This window comes from Ruditapes philippinarum, unplaced genomic scaffold, assembly GCF_026571515.1.
Source record: "Ruditapes philippinarum isolate M1 unplaced genomic scaffold, ASM2657151v2 ctg4821_1_1_1_1, whole genome shotgun sequence".
Lineage (NCBI taxonomy): Eukaryota > Metazoa > Mollusca > Bivalvia > Venerida > Veneridae > Ruditapes > Ruditapes philippinarum.
Window position 1 is genome coordinate 169,763 of NW_026860278.1, and position 16,355 is coordinate 186,117.

At 32.5% G+C, this 16,355-nt stretch overlaps 1 protein-coding gene across 1 annotated transcript in view; it reads right to left on the bottom strand.

Annotated features, from left to right (window-relative positions):
* LOC132759499 (low-density lipoprotein receptor-related protein 1-like) overlaps positions 1-15,448 on the bottom strand; it is a 33,624-nt gene extending 18,176 nt beyond the window's left edge. The window contains exons 1-15 of the mRNA XM_060751281.1: positions 15,019-15,448; positions 14,146-14,347; positions 13,574-13,831; positions 12,720-12,972; positions 11,899-12,064; positions 11,287-11,397; positions 10,729-10,865; positions 9,534-9,825; positions 5,586-5,744; positions 5,009-5,171; positions 4,649-4,783; positions 4,323-4,434; positions 3,384-3,540; positions 2,168-2,299; positions 71-301 (exon numbers count right to left, since the gene is read on the bottom strand). Coding sequence (XP_060607264.1) covers positions 71-301; positions 2,168-2,299; positions 3,384-3,540; positions 4,323-4,434; positions 4,649-4,783; positions 5,009-5,171; positions 5,586-5,744; positions 9,534-9,825; positions 10,729-10,865; positions 11,287-11,397; positions 11,899-12,064; positions 12,720-12,972; positions 13,574-13,831; positions 14,146-14,347; positions 15,019-15,121 — 2,611 coding nt within the window. The 5' untranslated portion in view covers positions 15,122-15,448. The remainder of the gene's footprint in view (positions 1-70; positions 302-2,167; positions 2,300-3,383; positions 3,541-4,322; positions 4,435-4,648; positions 4,784-5,008; positions 5,172-5,585; positions 5,745-9,533; positions 9,826-10,728; positions 10,866-11,286; positions 11,398-11,898; positions 12,065-12,719; positions 12,973-13,573; positions 13,832-14,145; positions 14,348-15,018) is intronic.
* Positions 15,449-16,355: the final 907 nt, after the last annotated feature.

Here is a 16,355-nt window from a genome sequence, read left to right on the forward strand (position 1 = left end):
TACTTATTTCCTCATTATTTAATTTATGTCTATTAACTTAAATGTTTTTCACCAAAGTCAACAACATTACCTAAATCTGCTAAGTCCCGTTCTTCCGTACCATTCAGGTTAGAAGTATACATTTTACTATCATAATTTTCTGTCCAGATAAGTTTCTGAGTACTTATGTCAAAGAAAACTCCTTTATACTGATCATTGTCCTGGTTTGGAATGGCATTGATTGTATTATCATCTAGACTTATCTGTAGTAGCTCATTATTTGTCATGTCAGCAGCGATGATAAAATTGTCATCTACAACATCTGTAAAAGAAAGAGTTCAGGATCATATAAATGTTGTGTTGTTGTGCATCTGTAAAAGAAAGAGTTCAGGATCATATAAATGTTGTGTTGTTGTGCATCTGTAAAAGAAAGACTTAAGAATCATATAAATGTTGTGTTGTTGTGCATCTGTAAAAGAAAGAGTTAAGAATCATACAAAAGTTGTGTTGTTGTGCATCTGTAAAAGAAAGAGTTAAGGATCATACAAATGTTGTATTGTTGTGCATCTGTATAAGAAAGAGTTTAGGATCATATAAATGTTGTGTTGTTGTGCATCTGTAAAAGAAAGAGTTCAGGATCATATAAATGTTGTGTTGTTGTGCATCTGTAAAAGAAAGAGTTCAGGATCATACAATGTTGTGTTGTTGTGCATCTGTAAAAGAAAGAGTTCAGGATCATACAAATGTTGTGTTGTTGTGCATCTGTAAAAGAAAGAGTTCAGGATCATATAAATGTTGTGTTGTTGTGCATCTGTAAAAGAAAGAGTTCAGGATCATTTAAATGTTGTGTTGTTGTGCATCTGTAAAGGAAAGAGTTAAGGATCATATAAATGTTGTGTTGTTGTGCATCTGTAAAAGAAAGAGTTAAGGATCATATAAATGTTGTGTTGTTGTGCATCTGTAAAAAAAAGAGTTAAGGATAATATAAATATTGTGTTGTTGTGCATCTGTAAAAGAAAGAGTTAAGGATCATATAAATGTTGTGTTGTTGTGCATCTGTAAAAAGAGTTCAGGATCATATAAATGTTGTGTTTTTGTGCATCTGTAAAAGAAAGAGTTCAGGATCATATAAATGTTGTGTTGTTGTGCATCTGTAAAAAAAAGAGTTCAGGATCATATAAATGTTGTGTTGTTGTGCATCTGTGAAAGAAAGAGTTCAGGATCATATACATGTTGTGTTGTTGTGCATCTGTTAAATAAAGAGTTCCGGATCATACAATGTTGTGTTGTTGTGCGTCTGTAAAAGAGTCCAAAATAATATAAATGTTGTGTTGTTGTGAGTCAGTAATGTGCTGTCCAACCTTATTGACGGTAACAAATTCATACCATTAAAATATGTAATTTTCGATCAGTGGTATATCTAAAATTATGAAATTTATATACTAATTCTCGAACCGATAAATTAACATTATGGATTAAACCTGTGTTGAATAAGGAATTTCCGTAATTACTTAACTCTTGAACAGTTCATCTGTCTTGTTCCCTATTTAGTCATGACTTACTAAAACTGATGAATGTTTGAAAGATGTTTATCTCCGTAATGGTTAAATGAATTTTCAGCATGAGTAGTCAATGTTATAGACAGGCCCAACTGAATTGACGTAAAAGCTGGACAGAACTTTGAATAATAACCCTGCACATTGAAATCAGTAATGTAAATCTATGTTATTATTTCTATTATCATGTCACCATCATAGCTGATAAACTTTAATTTTTCCTTTTTAATATCCCAATAATTGAAATAAACTATTTACAAACAGAAGTTTGACAAGTGCATTAAAGAAGTCCTACCGGTTTAAATCATTCACATTTGTATCTAGTATCTTTGTAAAATATTCATGATACTGCAAAATCTTAATTATTCGCGGGGAACTTTTCACGGTTTTCGTGGATACGTCAATCCATGTAAGATTATTTTGCATCATATTATTTACATGTTACCTTTTGGAAAAATAAACAGTCCACAAATTAGGAACCCACGAAAATGTTCTTTGTGACAAAACCACGAAGTTTTATGCTCTCCAAATTAAGTGAATTCACAGTATATGTTTTAGGCTTTCGGACTCTAATGGCATTTCAAAGGTTAAAGGTTAAGGGTTCACATTTTGTATTGTCATTAAATACATACTCGAGATACACGTCAAGTTGTCATCGTCTAAGAAGTAGCCAAGGCGGCACTCACACACTGGTGTCATGACATCTTTAACATAGGCTGTTATACATATCTGAGAACATCCGCCATCCTCAAACGCACATGGATCTAACAGAACAGAACAGAATGATATATTTGGCTACATAAATATAGTCATACATAATATATAATCATTGGTGCATACACAAATATATGTTTCGACATGAAATGTCCGTATTTCGAGTTACCAATTCACGTTACGTACCCTTTAGACAAATAGTTAAATATTAATTTGAGATCATTATATTACTTGGTTATATCTGTTAAATAGTTATGTATAAATAATAAGCCTTTTTGTCCACGATAATAGCTTTTTGCCTGATGCAAGGAAATTTTTACTGTGTTCTCCATATAATCTTTATGGTGAGTCAATACCCCTTTACTATTGATTTGATTTTTTTTTCTTTTAGGGTTTGTGTTTAAATATTTTTTTCCAGACCAACATATTGTAATTATTCAGCGGATGTTAGGATGCTAAATTATCGTTATTAAATAATCGTTTTTTATGTCAGTAAATGAAATTTATTCAAAAATATAAAGGTGGAAATCACTCAAATAATCATGCTTTACTGGTCTACATACTATATATTTATTTATATACAAAGGGTGTCGTAAAATTTTATTAACATTGCTTAATATAATTGTTTGTTCTGTCCTAAAGATATATATCTTCACAACGCGATTTTTGTCGTAAATAATTATGCGAGTGACATAGCATTCGTCAATAATAAGGATTGAACATGCATTGATTAATCTTGCCTCTTTTATTTAATACTGCCCTAAAATATCCTATGAATAAAATCAGTATTTAGTCAAACCACTTGCACCTCACCGCTGCGGGTTCGAATCCAGACAGGGACTTTGGATTCTTTCATGTTAGGAAGCTATCCAGCTAGCTTTCGGAACGTCGGAACATCAGTGGTTCTTTTCAGGTGCCGGTTCTTGCCTGAAATAATGCACAGGGCACCTGAGGTCTTCCTCCACCAGTAAAGCTGGAAATGCACTACATGACCGTGCGACGTAATCCAATCAAACAAACGCTGTTTTGCTGGGCTTTTTATTTTTGCTGTTTTTGTTTGTTGTTTTCTTTGTTAGTTTTTGTTCTTAATGTTTTAACGTACTTTAAAAGGTATATTATTATAAAACAACATACTTGTGTAGTTCGTCGACTGAAGACGTTGGTCTAAAACTTTCATATCAACTATTTCCATAGACGTGTTACCAAGATAGCCATTCCTCGTCCTTGACCCTGTCACCAAGTCATATGACGTCACAAAGAAATCACCAGGATGTACCCAAGCCACATAGTTCTGAAATAGTGTACCTTCAAAACTTTTGCATCAAATATGATAAAACATTGCAATTCATTCACCATGTTTCTGTTTTGTAACATTCTCTGTGTATCTATGCTTGAAGTAACTGATCAAAACATTTTGTATAATAACGATGTTGTTTTGTTTGTTGTTTTTGTTTATTTTTGTTGTTTGGTGTTGTTGTTGTTGTTGTTTTTTGTGTTTTTTTATATTCAACAAAGCACTGTAATCGTATTTTTCCTAATTGCTCACTATTTTACAATGCTCTTTCAAACACTTTATATAAGCCAAGAATACATGTTTTATATATAACTAGAAACTTAATGAATGACAATTTGACACCATAAAAACTTCAAATTGGAAAATTCAGCTTTTATTAGTTTTGGTTTCGTTTGAGTCGTGTTGAATTCATTAATATAGATCAATTGTATGTGAATTCTTTTATTCAACACTTTTAGCTCAAAATGTTTGATTCAGCATTTTATTAGAAACATCTTTGCTTGCAAAAGACAAACTTTATTACCAGGTCCTATATTAAACATTTTCTCAATTTATGATTTATGCATGTTGTCATCTTTGAGTATTGTTGAAGATTGAATGCTGCAAAAGCCGGTGCTAGGTGGGGGGGGGACTTGTTTTACTTTTACATTTTATCTCATGAACAAACTCGAAACAAATCGCGACTAAAATTGTCATGTTACTTCTTACAGCCATTGCTTCCAAGGGATTACACTTTTTCAAGTCTGTTAACGAAAAAATATTACTTATATATTTCTTACTTGATAAAGTATGAGGCCAAATGCACCATCGTCAACAGACATGAACACAAAATCTGTATTCTTTGTAATTATTGATACTTTGTACAGATAATATCCATTTATATAGTATAACCTGAAATCGAGAAAACAAGACAATATGAGCAAACTTATATTCAAAATGTTCAGAGATTTATGATTAAAAATAGAAAGCCATGTTCACAGAAAAACTTAGTCCGCAGTAACATGAGGTCACCTGGAAAAGCGAATACATGAGCGAAACAGTACATTCAATCCAGAAGTTGTAACTTGTAACTTAGAAGTAAAATAGTTCATGTGAATGTACTTACACCTTTTCGGATTTGTCATACGTTAAACCTGAAATTGTACTCATTCCATGCGATATTGTATTGACACGTGACCCGTCCAGTGTAAGCGTTTTTATGTATTTATAACTGTTACTTCCAGTGATCATTGCCAACATACTGTGAGAATCAGAAAAAACAACACATGGAAACACAAGCACTTAATATCCTTAAATTGAACTGGTCTATAATGGAAGATTGGTTATACCATTAACATTATCATGCTTATCATTTAAGATACTCAGACAAGATGCGTGAATGTCGTTTATTTATTTATGAATTATAAATAAAGCAATGATTAAATTAATTCCCTTTGTGGTTTTATGGCTACAAGTAAAATGATACCTGTGATTTGAAATAATAACAAGATTATGAGCCCCGGCAAATGTGCTATAATCTCTGTTGACAATTCTTGACGCTTTTGTTTCAACATTTACCACCCAAACTTCCCCTTTGTCCGATTCACACCAATATAAGTTATCCCCATCTTCTGCATCGTAGGCCAAACCTAAACACATTCGTGGAAACAAAACAAGTAACGGAGCACTTATACATTACATTTATACAATACGAAGTATGTTTGGCGTAAGACTCAAATGAAAGTAATACTGCTAAACAAAACAAGTGTCCTGTCTCATTTGAAATAATCTATTTTCAAAAAGAATGTTGTTTAGTTTTAACATATTTATTGCAAATATTTTATAATCAGACATCAACAGATTTATATGTAAAGAGCATATTATCATATAATTTTGTTTATGGTAAATTCTGATGGACCAACTGACCATTGTCCTTTTAAATAAACAGATATGTCAATAAAATCTCTAACATTATTTCCATATAGCATGTAAATAAATGTATGTGTGTTTTTCACAGACATGGATAAGAAATGAATTAAAGTGTATATATTAATATATAATACCACTGATATTTCCCGACGCCGACACTATCACTTCTTTCATATCGTTTTCTATTGGCAAATCAATTGGTCTTCTGTAAATAGTATTACTCTCTGTTGCAAAGAAGAAGATTCTTTTTACCATGTCCATATCAAACATCTTGATAAAATCAATCGGTTTGTCTGAAATTAAGTGTGTTTTTCTATAATCATAGTCTGCAAACAAATCTGCAATAAAACCAACTATTTACCTTTTTCAAACTGATTCAGTATAACTGATTAGATCTTTCACCTTTGTATAAAGACTAAAGAACAAATAAGAACAAAGATCAACAATTCAGAGAATGTATCAACCGCAAAACCCAGTCGCACTAGCAGGGTACTAATTCTTGTCTTGTGTGTTTTCAATGGTTATTTTCAAACAAGGCGTTGTTTTGATTGGTTATATTTCAAGCAAGGTGATGTTTTCATTGGTTATTTTCAAACAAGGCGTTGCTTTGATTGGCTATTTTTCAGATAAGGCGTTGTTTTCATTGGTTATTTTCAAACAAACCGTTGTTTTCATTTCTTTAATATTGTATCTATAATGATATTGCTTTCATTTTGTTATGTGATTTGTTAGTCATACTAGTGCATGTTTCCTTTACTAAAATATATTTTCTAAGTTAAACCTTAACGCTAGAACTTAAAAAACGGCATAAAAGTCAAACACTAATAGTGAAAGTATCGCTTCCATAAGTTTTCATATATTTTTGGTGGCCATAATGAGTTCACTTTGACTAATTCTAATTAAAACACAAATCTAACAAATTTATTTAAATATAAGCCTTGACACGACTTGAAAAAATAATAACCAGTGTACATCTGAATTCTAGATAATCAACAGGAAGTCCTTCCTACAACAACGGTAGTGAATACTTTTGCGCATTGACACCTACGACTTCAAACCACCATCGCATAGCTGCTGGTTCGGATCTCTTCAGAGACTTAGTATTCTTTCATATGCGGAAACTATCCACCTAGATTACGGAACGAATATGGTTCTACTCAGGTGCCTGTTTGTGCCTGAAATAATGCGGTGGGGGGTTGGGGGCTGACTTATTGACAAACATTAAAGCTAGAAAGTAGCGATATAAGCATTACAGTGTTAGTGCGACGTAAAGCAAAACAAACAAGAGGGCCATGATGGCCCTGAAGTCGCTCACCTGTATATAGGCCCCCGGAGCGGAGCCAGTTTAAACCCCAGGGCTTTTATCTGAACAAACTTGGTAGACACCCATTAGAAGATATTTCATGCTTAACATCTAATGTCTAGCTGGTCAAGATTTTTTCTTTACACATATAGTTAAAAACAATGAAACACCTGGGGCAGGGCCAGTTTTGACCCAAGGGCTTTTATTTGAACAATCTTTGTAGACACTTACTAGAATATGTTTCATGCTTAATATCTAAACTCTAGCTATTCGGGTTTTTTCAAAGAAGACTTTAAGTTTTTGCTATACACATATAAGGAAAATCAATGTCAGCCGGGGCGGGCCCAATTTTGACCCCAGGGCTTTTATTTGAACAAACTTTGTAGACACACATTAGAATATGTTTCATGCTTAATATCTAAACTCTAGCTATTCGGGTTTTTTCAAAGAAGACTTTAAGTTTTTGCTATACACATATAAGGAAAATCAATGCCAGCCGGGGCGGGCCCAATTTTGACCCCAGGGCTTTTATTTGAACAAACTTTGTAGACACACACTAGAAGATGCTTCGTGCTTAATATCTAAACTCTAGCTATTTGAGTTTTTTCAAAGAAGATTTTTAAAGTTTTTGTATAACACATATAAGGAAGAGAAATGACCACCGGGGCGGGGCCTATTTTGACCCCAGGGCTTTTATTTGAACAAACTTGGTAGACACTCACTAGAAAATGTTTCATGCTTAGTATCTAAACTCTAGCTATTTGATTTTTTTCAAAGAAGATTTTTTAAGTTTTTGCTTAACACATAAAATGGAAAATCAATGACCTCCGGGGCGGGGCCAATTTTGACCCCACGGCTCTTATTTGAACAAACTTGGTAGACATCCATTAGAACATGTTTCATACTAAATATCTTAGCTCTAGCTCTTTGGGTTCTTTAAAAGAAGATTTTTTAAGTTTTTACTATACGCATATAGGGAAAATCAAAGACCCCCTGGGGCGAAGCCAATTTTGACCCCAGGGCTTTTATTTGAACAAACTTGGTAGACACAAATTAGAACATGTTTCATGCTAAATATCTTAGCTCTAGCTCTTTTAGTTTTTTTAAGAAGAATTTTAAATTTTTTACTTTATGCATATAGGGAAAATCAATGACCCCTGGGACAGGGCCAATTTTGTCCCCAGGGCTTTTTTTTTAACAAACTTGGTAGACATTCATTAGAAGATGTTTCATGCTTAATATCTTAGCTCTAGCTCTTTGGGTTCTTTAAACGAAGATTTTTTAAAGTTTTTACTTTATGCAAATAGGGATAATCAAAGACCCTCTGGGATGGGGCCAATCTTGACCAAAAGGCTTTTATTTGAACAAACTTGGTAGACACTCACTAGAAGATGTTTCATGCTTAATATCTGAACTCTAGCTATTTGGGTTCTTTAAAAGAAGATGTTTAAAGTTTTTTTCTTTTGGTTGCCATGGCAACCAGAGTTCTGCATGGAATGGAATTCTTTGAACAACTTTGTTAAGGTATTAGGACCCTAATGGGCACTATCAGGAACTAAAAAATTGACATCACAAGTCAGATGTTTACCTTAAAGTACACCTGTATGCAAAATTTAAACAAAGTTTACCGTACGGAAATCAAGTTATGGCCACTTTTCTGAAGCTAGGATGTTATGAGGGCCCTTTTTTTAGAAAGAAGGAACCTTTAAATAATCTGCAATAAAATTCTAATGAAAAATGTTTTCCCATTAATTTTTGGTAAGAAACAAATAGTACCATTCAGCTAACAATCCAAATAAGCAAAATTATGGTTTCTACTTAAAATTTATGAAATCTGTATAAAAATGTTACCCTACCCCACCCATTTTTACCACGTGTCTGACCATTTTTCTACTTAGGGAGCCTAATTTAAAAAAAATATTAAAATTTACCCAAATGAGTGCCTGTTTTCAAAGTTTCCCTAAATTTTTAAAAAAGTATATTGGTTGATCTTGTAAAATATGAAATACTTTTACCGTCTAGTTTTGATTATATTACACTTTGAAAATATCAGGTACTATATTTATTACTAGATTTAGCATAATTTAGCCAATAAATACCTATAAAAATTAAAAAATCAAAATTAAACACTTTTTTCTTTCCAAATGGGACATGAGAGATACATAAATAATGTTAAAAGAAAAAAAGAAAGAAAACAAAAGTTGACCCTTCTGGGGATTGAACCCATGGCCCTCATGTTCAATGTAGTTAACAGTTGTTCTAGCCTATTTGAATACTCTTCAAAGCGGAGGTAATGCATTAGGGTGCTAATACCTTAAGGCTTCACACAAGGAACATCCCTGTGAAGTTTCATTATGATCTGCCTTATGGTTTCAGAGGAGATGTCGTTTGAAAAGTGTAAACGGACAACGGACGACGGACGACGTACGACGGACGACGGACGACAGACGACGGACGAAGAGTGATCCTAATAGCTCACCCTGAGCATATACTCAGGTGAGCTAAAAACATATGAGCCGCGTCACGACAAAACCATCATAATGCGTTTGCAACCAGCATGGATCCAGACCAGCCTGCGCATCCGCGCTGTGTGATCAGGATCCATCCTGTACATTACAAGTAGAGATACTGATAGCGAACAACATGGATCCTGATCAGACTGCTCGGATGCGCAGGCTGGTCTGGATCCATGCTGGTCGCAAACGCACTATGTTGGTTTTGTCGTAACGCGGCTCATATGCTCATACAATCATTTATTATGTTATAAAGACAAATTTACTTGTTGTCACTCTTGTTGATGGCCGCTGCGTTACTGGAGAAATTGTAGTCTTATTGAGCATCGGTCTTGTAACTGGCCCCGACCATGCTGTTGGCGTTGTTCTTCTACGAGTGTAACGACTAAACCTTGATAATGTCCTAGGTCTAGTATATCTTTGTGTAGAAGGACTGACTACTTTCGGTTCTGAAGTTACCTGCCTTGCTGTACTTGATAACAAATCCTCTGTTATGCCGACTGGAGGGGTTGATAAAAACGTTTGTCTCTTTTTTCTCTTGAACTTGGAAGGCGAGTCCTATAATGTTTTAAGAAAAAGTATTAAAAGTTTTTGTTTGAATATCACAAAGAATAAGTTATGTCTGGCGGCTTGGCTTAGTGGTTAACGCGTCGGCCTAGTAATCTAAGGATTGCTGACTGCGTGGGTTTAAACCCTGTCAGGGGGAAGCTGTTGTTTTCTTGAGAAAGAAACTTTACATTCATTGTTTAGTATTAGTACTGGTTAGTTCCAGGAACGAATTTGATAGTGTTTTAACAAACGTATAACTTCCAACACAATCGAACTAAAATAAATATGTATAGAAATTAAAAGAAGTCATATTCCTGTATAATTACATACATGTAGTTCTCAAATAGCAACTATATTTATTGTACGACATAGTCTTAGGTGCTCAAGCCTCTTTACTTATACTAGCAAGAGTCTAAGTTTATTATCTTTGTTTGTCACAACCAACCTTTATGAGATTAATCAATTGTTGAAAGAAAAGACTTAGGATAACAAAATAATAGGTCAAAAAACTCCTTGAAAGATGTTTTCATAAAATATAAGACATAATTATCCTCCTTGTGGTTGAGGGGTTGCCCTTAATGGTTTAAGGCATCCGAATTGCAGCCACCGTTTATCCCTGCGTGATCTTAAGAGGCGACTAAATGGGCTCGAATTACTGGAGTCTATGCATCTCTTAGCTCCAGCAGGTAATGTGGTTTTGACAGTGTTGGTAACACACGAGGTAAGTCAAAATCATTTTTACTATTTCGACGCCATTGTACCTAAATGGTATTGGTGCGCCGTTAAACTAAACAATACAAATTGATGAGCCGTAAAGGAAACAAAACAAATTGGTGCGCTGTAAAACTAAACGATACAAACTAATAACACACAATTACGATGAAGAATAATAATGTTATACAGTATACTTACTGTAAATGAATATTGAGTTTCAATGGTAAATCTGCAATCATACTCATGATCGGCCTGAGCAAACGAGCGAATGTCAGTCAAGCATATATGTGTCTTGTTGGAAACAACAATTGCTTTGTGGTATCCGTCAAAAGTCTCTGCAGATAAAAGTATATGTCAAATAGAGAAAAACGAAATCCCTACAAAATTGAAAATTGTGCAGGCTCGGTTTGATTGAGTCTGTTCATAAGCTAAAAGTTACCGCCCATGTATCCTAGTACCGACTTAAGCAGAATTCAACATTTAAACACGAAAACTGTTGCGAAAGATATTTTATATATTTGAGCGAAGCTAATGTCATCAATATTCTATTGAAATAAAATTATAGATGTATCTTTTGAGTACAGGTTTAAACATATTTTCTTGTCAAAGAAGAAAGATATACATGTATATACATGTAAACACAGTTACAATGCAGTGGTTTTGGGTATTTCCTTAAACATATATCATATGTTTAATATTATATAATAACAATCCGATAAAGCAGAAACAAAATATTATAATTAAGGACCACGCTACCTTTACATTTTCCAGTATTTACATCTAATTCAAAACCTTCCGTACATACACATTCAGCACCGGTTTTGGTAGATATGCACATATGGTCACAGTTCTTCTCGGCACAATAATCTAAGAAAAATATCATAAGAATAAGTATCATAATAAATAAATTTTAATAAGAAAGACATACTATTTTAAAGATACATACATAGGTACAAGGGCGGGCAATATTTATTTACTAGTATTGGTCGCGTTTTAAGTCATTAAAATATTGGTTAATTAGAAGAAGAAGAAGAAGAAGAAGAAGAAGAAGAAGAAGAGAGAAGAAAAGAGTATAACGGCAAGATTGGAAATGCTGCAGACTCGGTTAAATTGAGTCTATTCATGAACAGAAGTGGTAAATGCAAACTACTGTCCACGCTCTCTAGCACCGGCTTTAGCAGAGTTAAACATTGTGAAACAAAAATGATGACATTTTTAATTTGGAAACATCTGCAGATGTGTTCATACTGCGTAAAAAATACTGCGATAAAGACTTTGATGACTTTTGTGACGTAATATCGTTCTGAAGTTAGAAGCATTTACAAAATAAATGTTTAATATAAGTTTCATTTGATAATTTCACATAACCTTTTTCTTTCAATGGTTGTTTTTCTTCCGAGTAGACTGCTAAACCATAGAATATTTCAGGAAATATTCTGATCACAGTTGATTCCTGTTTTCCTAGGTGGATACCTTTGGTTGTGTTCAAAGTATAAATGTATCCACTTTGAATATCACTGATATACACAACATCCTGAAATGTAACCACGTGAGACAACTACTAAACACATTAAAACCATTGCTGCATCCTCAAATGTACAGTTCTTTCATTACATTACATTACATTACATTACATCTTATTCTTGTTCGTGTTTCTTTGATGATTAATTTAGCATTCTTGTTACAATCTCATGCGAAAAGTTAATATAACAAAATACATAACAATGATAACATGTATTTATTGCAAGTACCGATTGTTTTAAAAGTGACTTTATGCCGATCAAGAAGTAAATGGTGTGTGTTCAGGTAAAATTCAAAATTATTTTAGATTTTGTCATATTTGTTTTCAATTTCATAATAAGCGTCATCTGAACAATCAATAACCACCGTGACTCACATGCATATCTATAAATATTCTTAGGAAAACATCAGAATCGTACAATTTATAAAAAGAGCGGGACAGTATTTTTATATTTTAGACTGTTTTTATATTTTTCTCTTAACATTTTTATTATCAATTTATATTGCTAAATTGCCATCCCATTGTAATAGTAAATCTTTGAAATATGTACATTGAGTATAATGTGACTTAAAGTGAAATTGAACAATGTCAAAAGACAAATGTTCAAAAGATACATGTAACAAAAATTGAGTTTTTCATTACATACGTTAACATCCAAAGCTCTTACCCTAAAAATTGCCAAATCGAAAAGCCCTGAATTCGGAATTTTCTGAATTGTTATGACGTCATTACCATCATATGCCGACGAAAGAATGGATTCTGATAAAGAATCTATCCAATAGATACGTTTGTTAAATATGTCTGCTTCAAGAGTTAATGGTGACTGCAAATGTTTCGAAACTATGGTGTGACGATTGTCTCCTTTTAAATCCGAGCGTTCTATTTTTGGATGTTTTCCATTATCCGACCAAAACAGTAGCCTGCAAAGGTATGAAAGGTTTCAAACTTCCGCCTAATTAGAATTATCGCCATATTTTGTTTAAATACACATGTAAAGCATTTAAAGCAGCACGCCTCCAGATTCATGTTAAATTTCATGAAAATTTTGATAATGTATTTGACAGTAAAATATTGTGAGGTGAACAAATAAAGTTATTTACACATTGCAATTGGCACTTACAATCCATGCAATTAACCAAAAAGAGGTTAAAATGTGCATAAAAGCCCTTACTGCGTTAGTAACGCATACTAACGCAGTAGAAATATAGTGATAAAATACTGCAAAATCAGTCTTAAATCGCAAAAAACATGTAAACTTTAACATTGATCTTGATTGTTTTTACCTTTCTTGAAATATTAGAACATTTTTCTCAATTTCCATTTTCTTGAAATATTTTGGCTCATCTGGAGGCGTGCAGCTTTAACTGCAAAAACGGTTAAACAAACATTTGGTTTTACAAAAAACTTAAGAAATACATAAAAATTGAAACATATGGTAATTATTTTGTAAAGTCCTTTAAAACATGTGATAATTATTTTGTAAAATCATTTGAAAATATGAGTTTCTAAATTTAGTTTTACCCTTCAAGTGGATCAATTGTTAATCCGTCGGGTGCTTCTAGATGAGTATCAACAACTATCTTGTAATAATCCATATCTATCTTATCACTTTCACCAGGTGCTGCTACTATCCAGCGAAATTTAGAGTCACTCCAGTACACTGTATGGGACAGCCAGTCAACTGCTACTTGAATGTTACCTCTAGAGACACCCACATGTATATTTTGGAATTTCATATCGGTAAGATCTTTGCTAAAGTTTGTACCAACCACTATTGTTCTGGTAAATGTAAGAGACAGTCTTAGTTTTAAGGTCAAGGAAATACATATCTGTGGATCTTTGGATCAATCAATATAACATACATAACATATTAGTTAAAATGAACCAAGATTTTGAGAAAAACAATCGATAAGTAGAACCAAGGAAGTTGTTAATGTGTTATTGCAGAAGTTGATTAATAAAAAAACTCTTTGGTTTGGGTTGTTTGGAAAAAGTCTGCGACTCATTGCGTTGACTGATTGGAATGGTTTATTCTTTATACTTATAACATATTTAGCTGCAATTAAGTTACTGTCAATGTTTTATTTGTATACCTTAGATGGTATTCATACATATAGACACACTTTGTTCTGTAGTCTACATCAATGCTGACGAAATGAATGTTTCTGTTGGAAAAGGTAACACCCGGTACAGTACCAGAGTAGTTCTCATGGCCTGGAAGAACTGGTAGATGCCGAAGCTGAACCGGAGTTCGCCAACCATATCTATTTAGAGTGGTAACAATCAGGCCACGTTCTGAAAGAACAAAAACTTTACTCTTCCACTAATCATATCGTTAACAGCTAACAGCTATTTTCTTGATATGCTACTATAATAATAATGATGCTGTATATATTAACATTTTATGTCTAAATAAGCGAGCAAAATAAGTATTTCATTCGTCATATATTTCGTGTATCATAAAAATGATAGAAATATTAAGTAAATAACTTGATGTAATTTATTGTAATTACATCATAGCAAATAACACTGATCGGGTGCGATAGTGAATAATAGTTTTGAATTAATAATTATCTTTAAATGAATGAATGAATGAATTTTACTAATAATGAATGAATGAATTTTACTAATAATGAATGGAATAAAAAAAATTCTAATAAAGAATTAATTGATTTTACTAATAGTTAGTGAATTGATTTTACTAATAATTAGTGAATTGATTTTACTAATAATGACAATATATAAACAAAGGAGTAATATCTTTTGGTATTATATAAAAATGATGAAAGATTAATGATGATTATGATGATGATGATGATGGTGATGGTATAAAGTAAAAAAATTATTGACAAAAAATATATATTGTAAATGATAATCCTATGTATGGTCAAAATAAAAGGTTTAACCTGTTTGGATTAGAATTGCTCTTTATGTTTAAATTAATTGGTAATGCATATTAGTCCTACCTTCCGGCCATGTTTCTTGGTCTGTTGTTTGTCCGTTACTGCCAATCAATATCCCGACCATGAGTGCGGTAACGAAAAACATTGCTCTCGTCATGTAACACATTTTGATATTAAACAATTTTTGTAAGATCCTAAATATCTAGGTAATCCAATGAAAGTTTCATTTACCATTCCAATCAACTTTCGTACCTTTATTGTCTTAAAGAAAAGTCAATAAGATGAACAAACAGTCTTTTTTTCCACATCGTAGTTTGTTATATTGGTAAATATACCGTTATAAAACCCGTCTTTGCACTATACAAAAGCTTGCTCTTTGGGGTAACACTTAAACTTAGGTTTAATTTTTTTTTCAGGTAAAAATAATCCATTTCTTTCAACTTCTTAGCTCTTCATTGCTAAATATGGTTTGAAAACTTAACATATCAACTAAACATAACGTATTAGGTTGATAGTTGTACTTTTGATATGCGCCCTGTTTTCCTGTTTCTGTAGTAGATATAAGCCAATATGTAAAATATTGTGAATTTGTGAGGCGCGAAGCGCCGAATGGAATTCAATATTTTATTTATTGGTCAGTTTGAGGCTTATATCTTACTTAAATTACTACTTTTGCTATCAAATATCATGTTATCTATCAAAGCATTAGAAATAACGCATTTTTGTGCTAAAAATGTACAATTTAAAGGTTTTAGAAATTATCTTTTTACTTGTAAATACCCTATAGGTAGCCTCTTGAGTAATCAGATGTCCGTAGCATGAAATTTTCATCGTAGCATGAAATTTTCATGTTTTTTAAAATATGACCAATTATGTACATGAACACAATGATATGCACAAAATATACCAGTTACACAAAAGTGTGGACTTGCACGCTTACAGTATACATTAATTTACATTGGTGATTTTTACCCAAAAAAGTGAAATGTAAAGTTTTCAAATTTGTGATAAATGTCTGATATTTTGAATGATTGACTGAGATAATTAATGTCCTTTGATAAGGGTTTATACTGATTATTTAGTATAGGATATTTTGTATGGATTTTCAATTGAGATTTTATTTTAATTTTTGTTTTTATTTTACTATATCTGTTTACCACATATCCTAGACTTTAAGACTATAACAATGTACATAATATTTACTGTTAGACACTTTATTAGTGAAAAATTGCTGTTATTCAGTATCTGATTCAAATTTATTAGAGCTTATTCTCCATATTGTATATTATTCTCTTTCATTTGAATACCAACCGTGACAAAATGTTTCATACGTATTACTAGTTGATGTATAACGAGATACATGTAAATGTATAAGTTAAATAAAATTTTCTTCTTCTTTT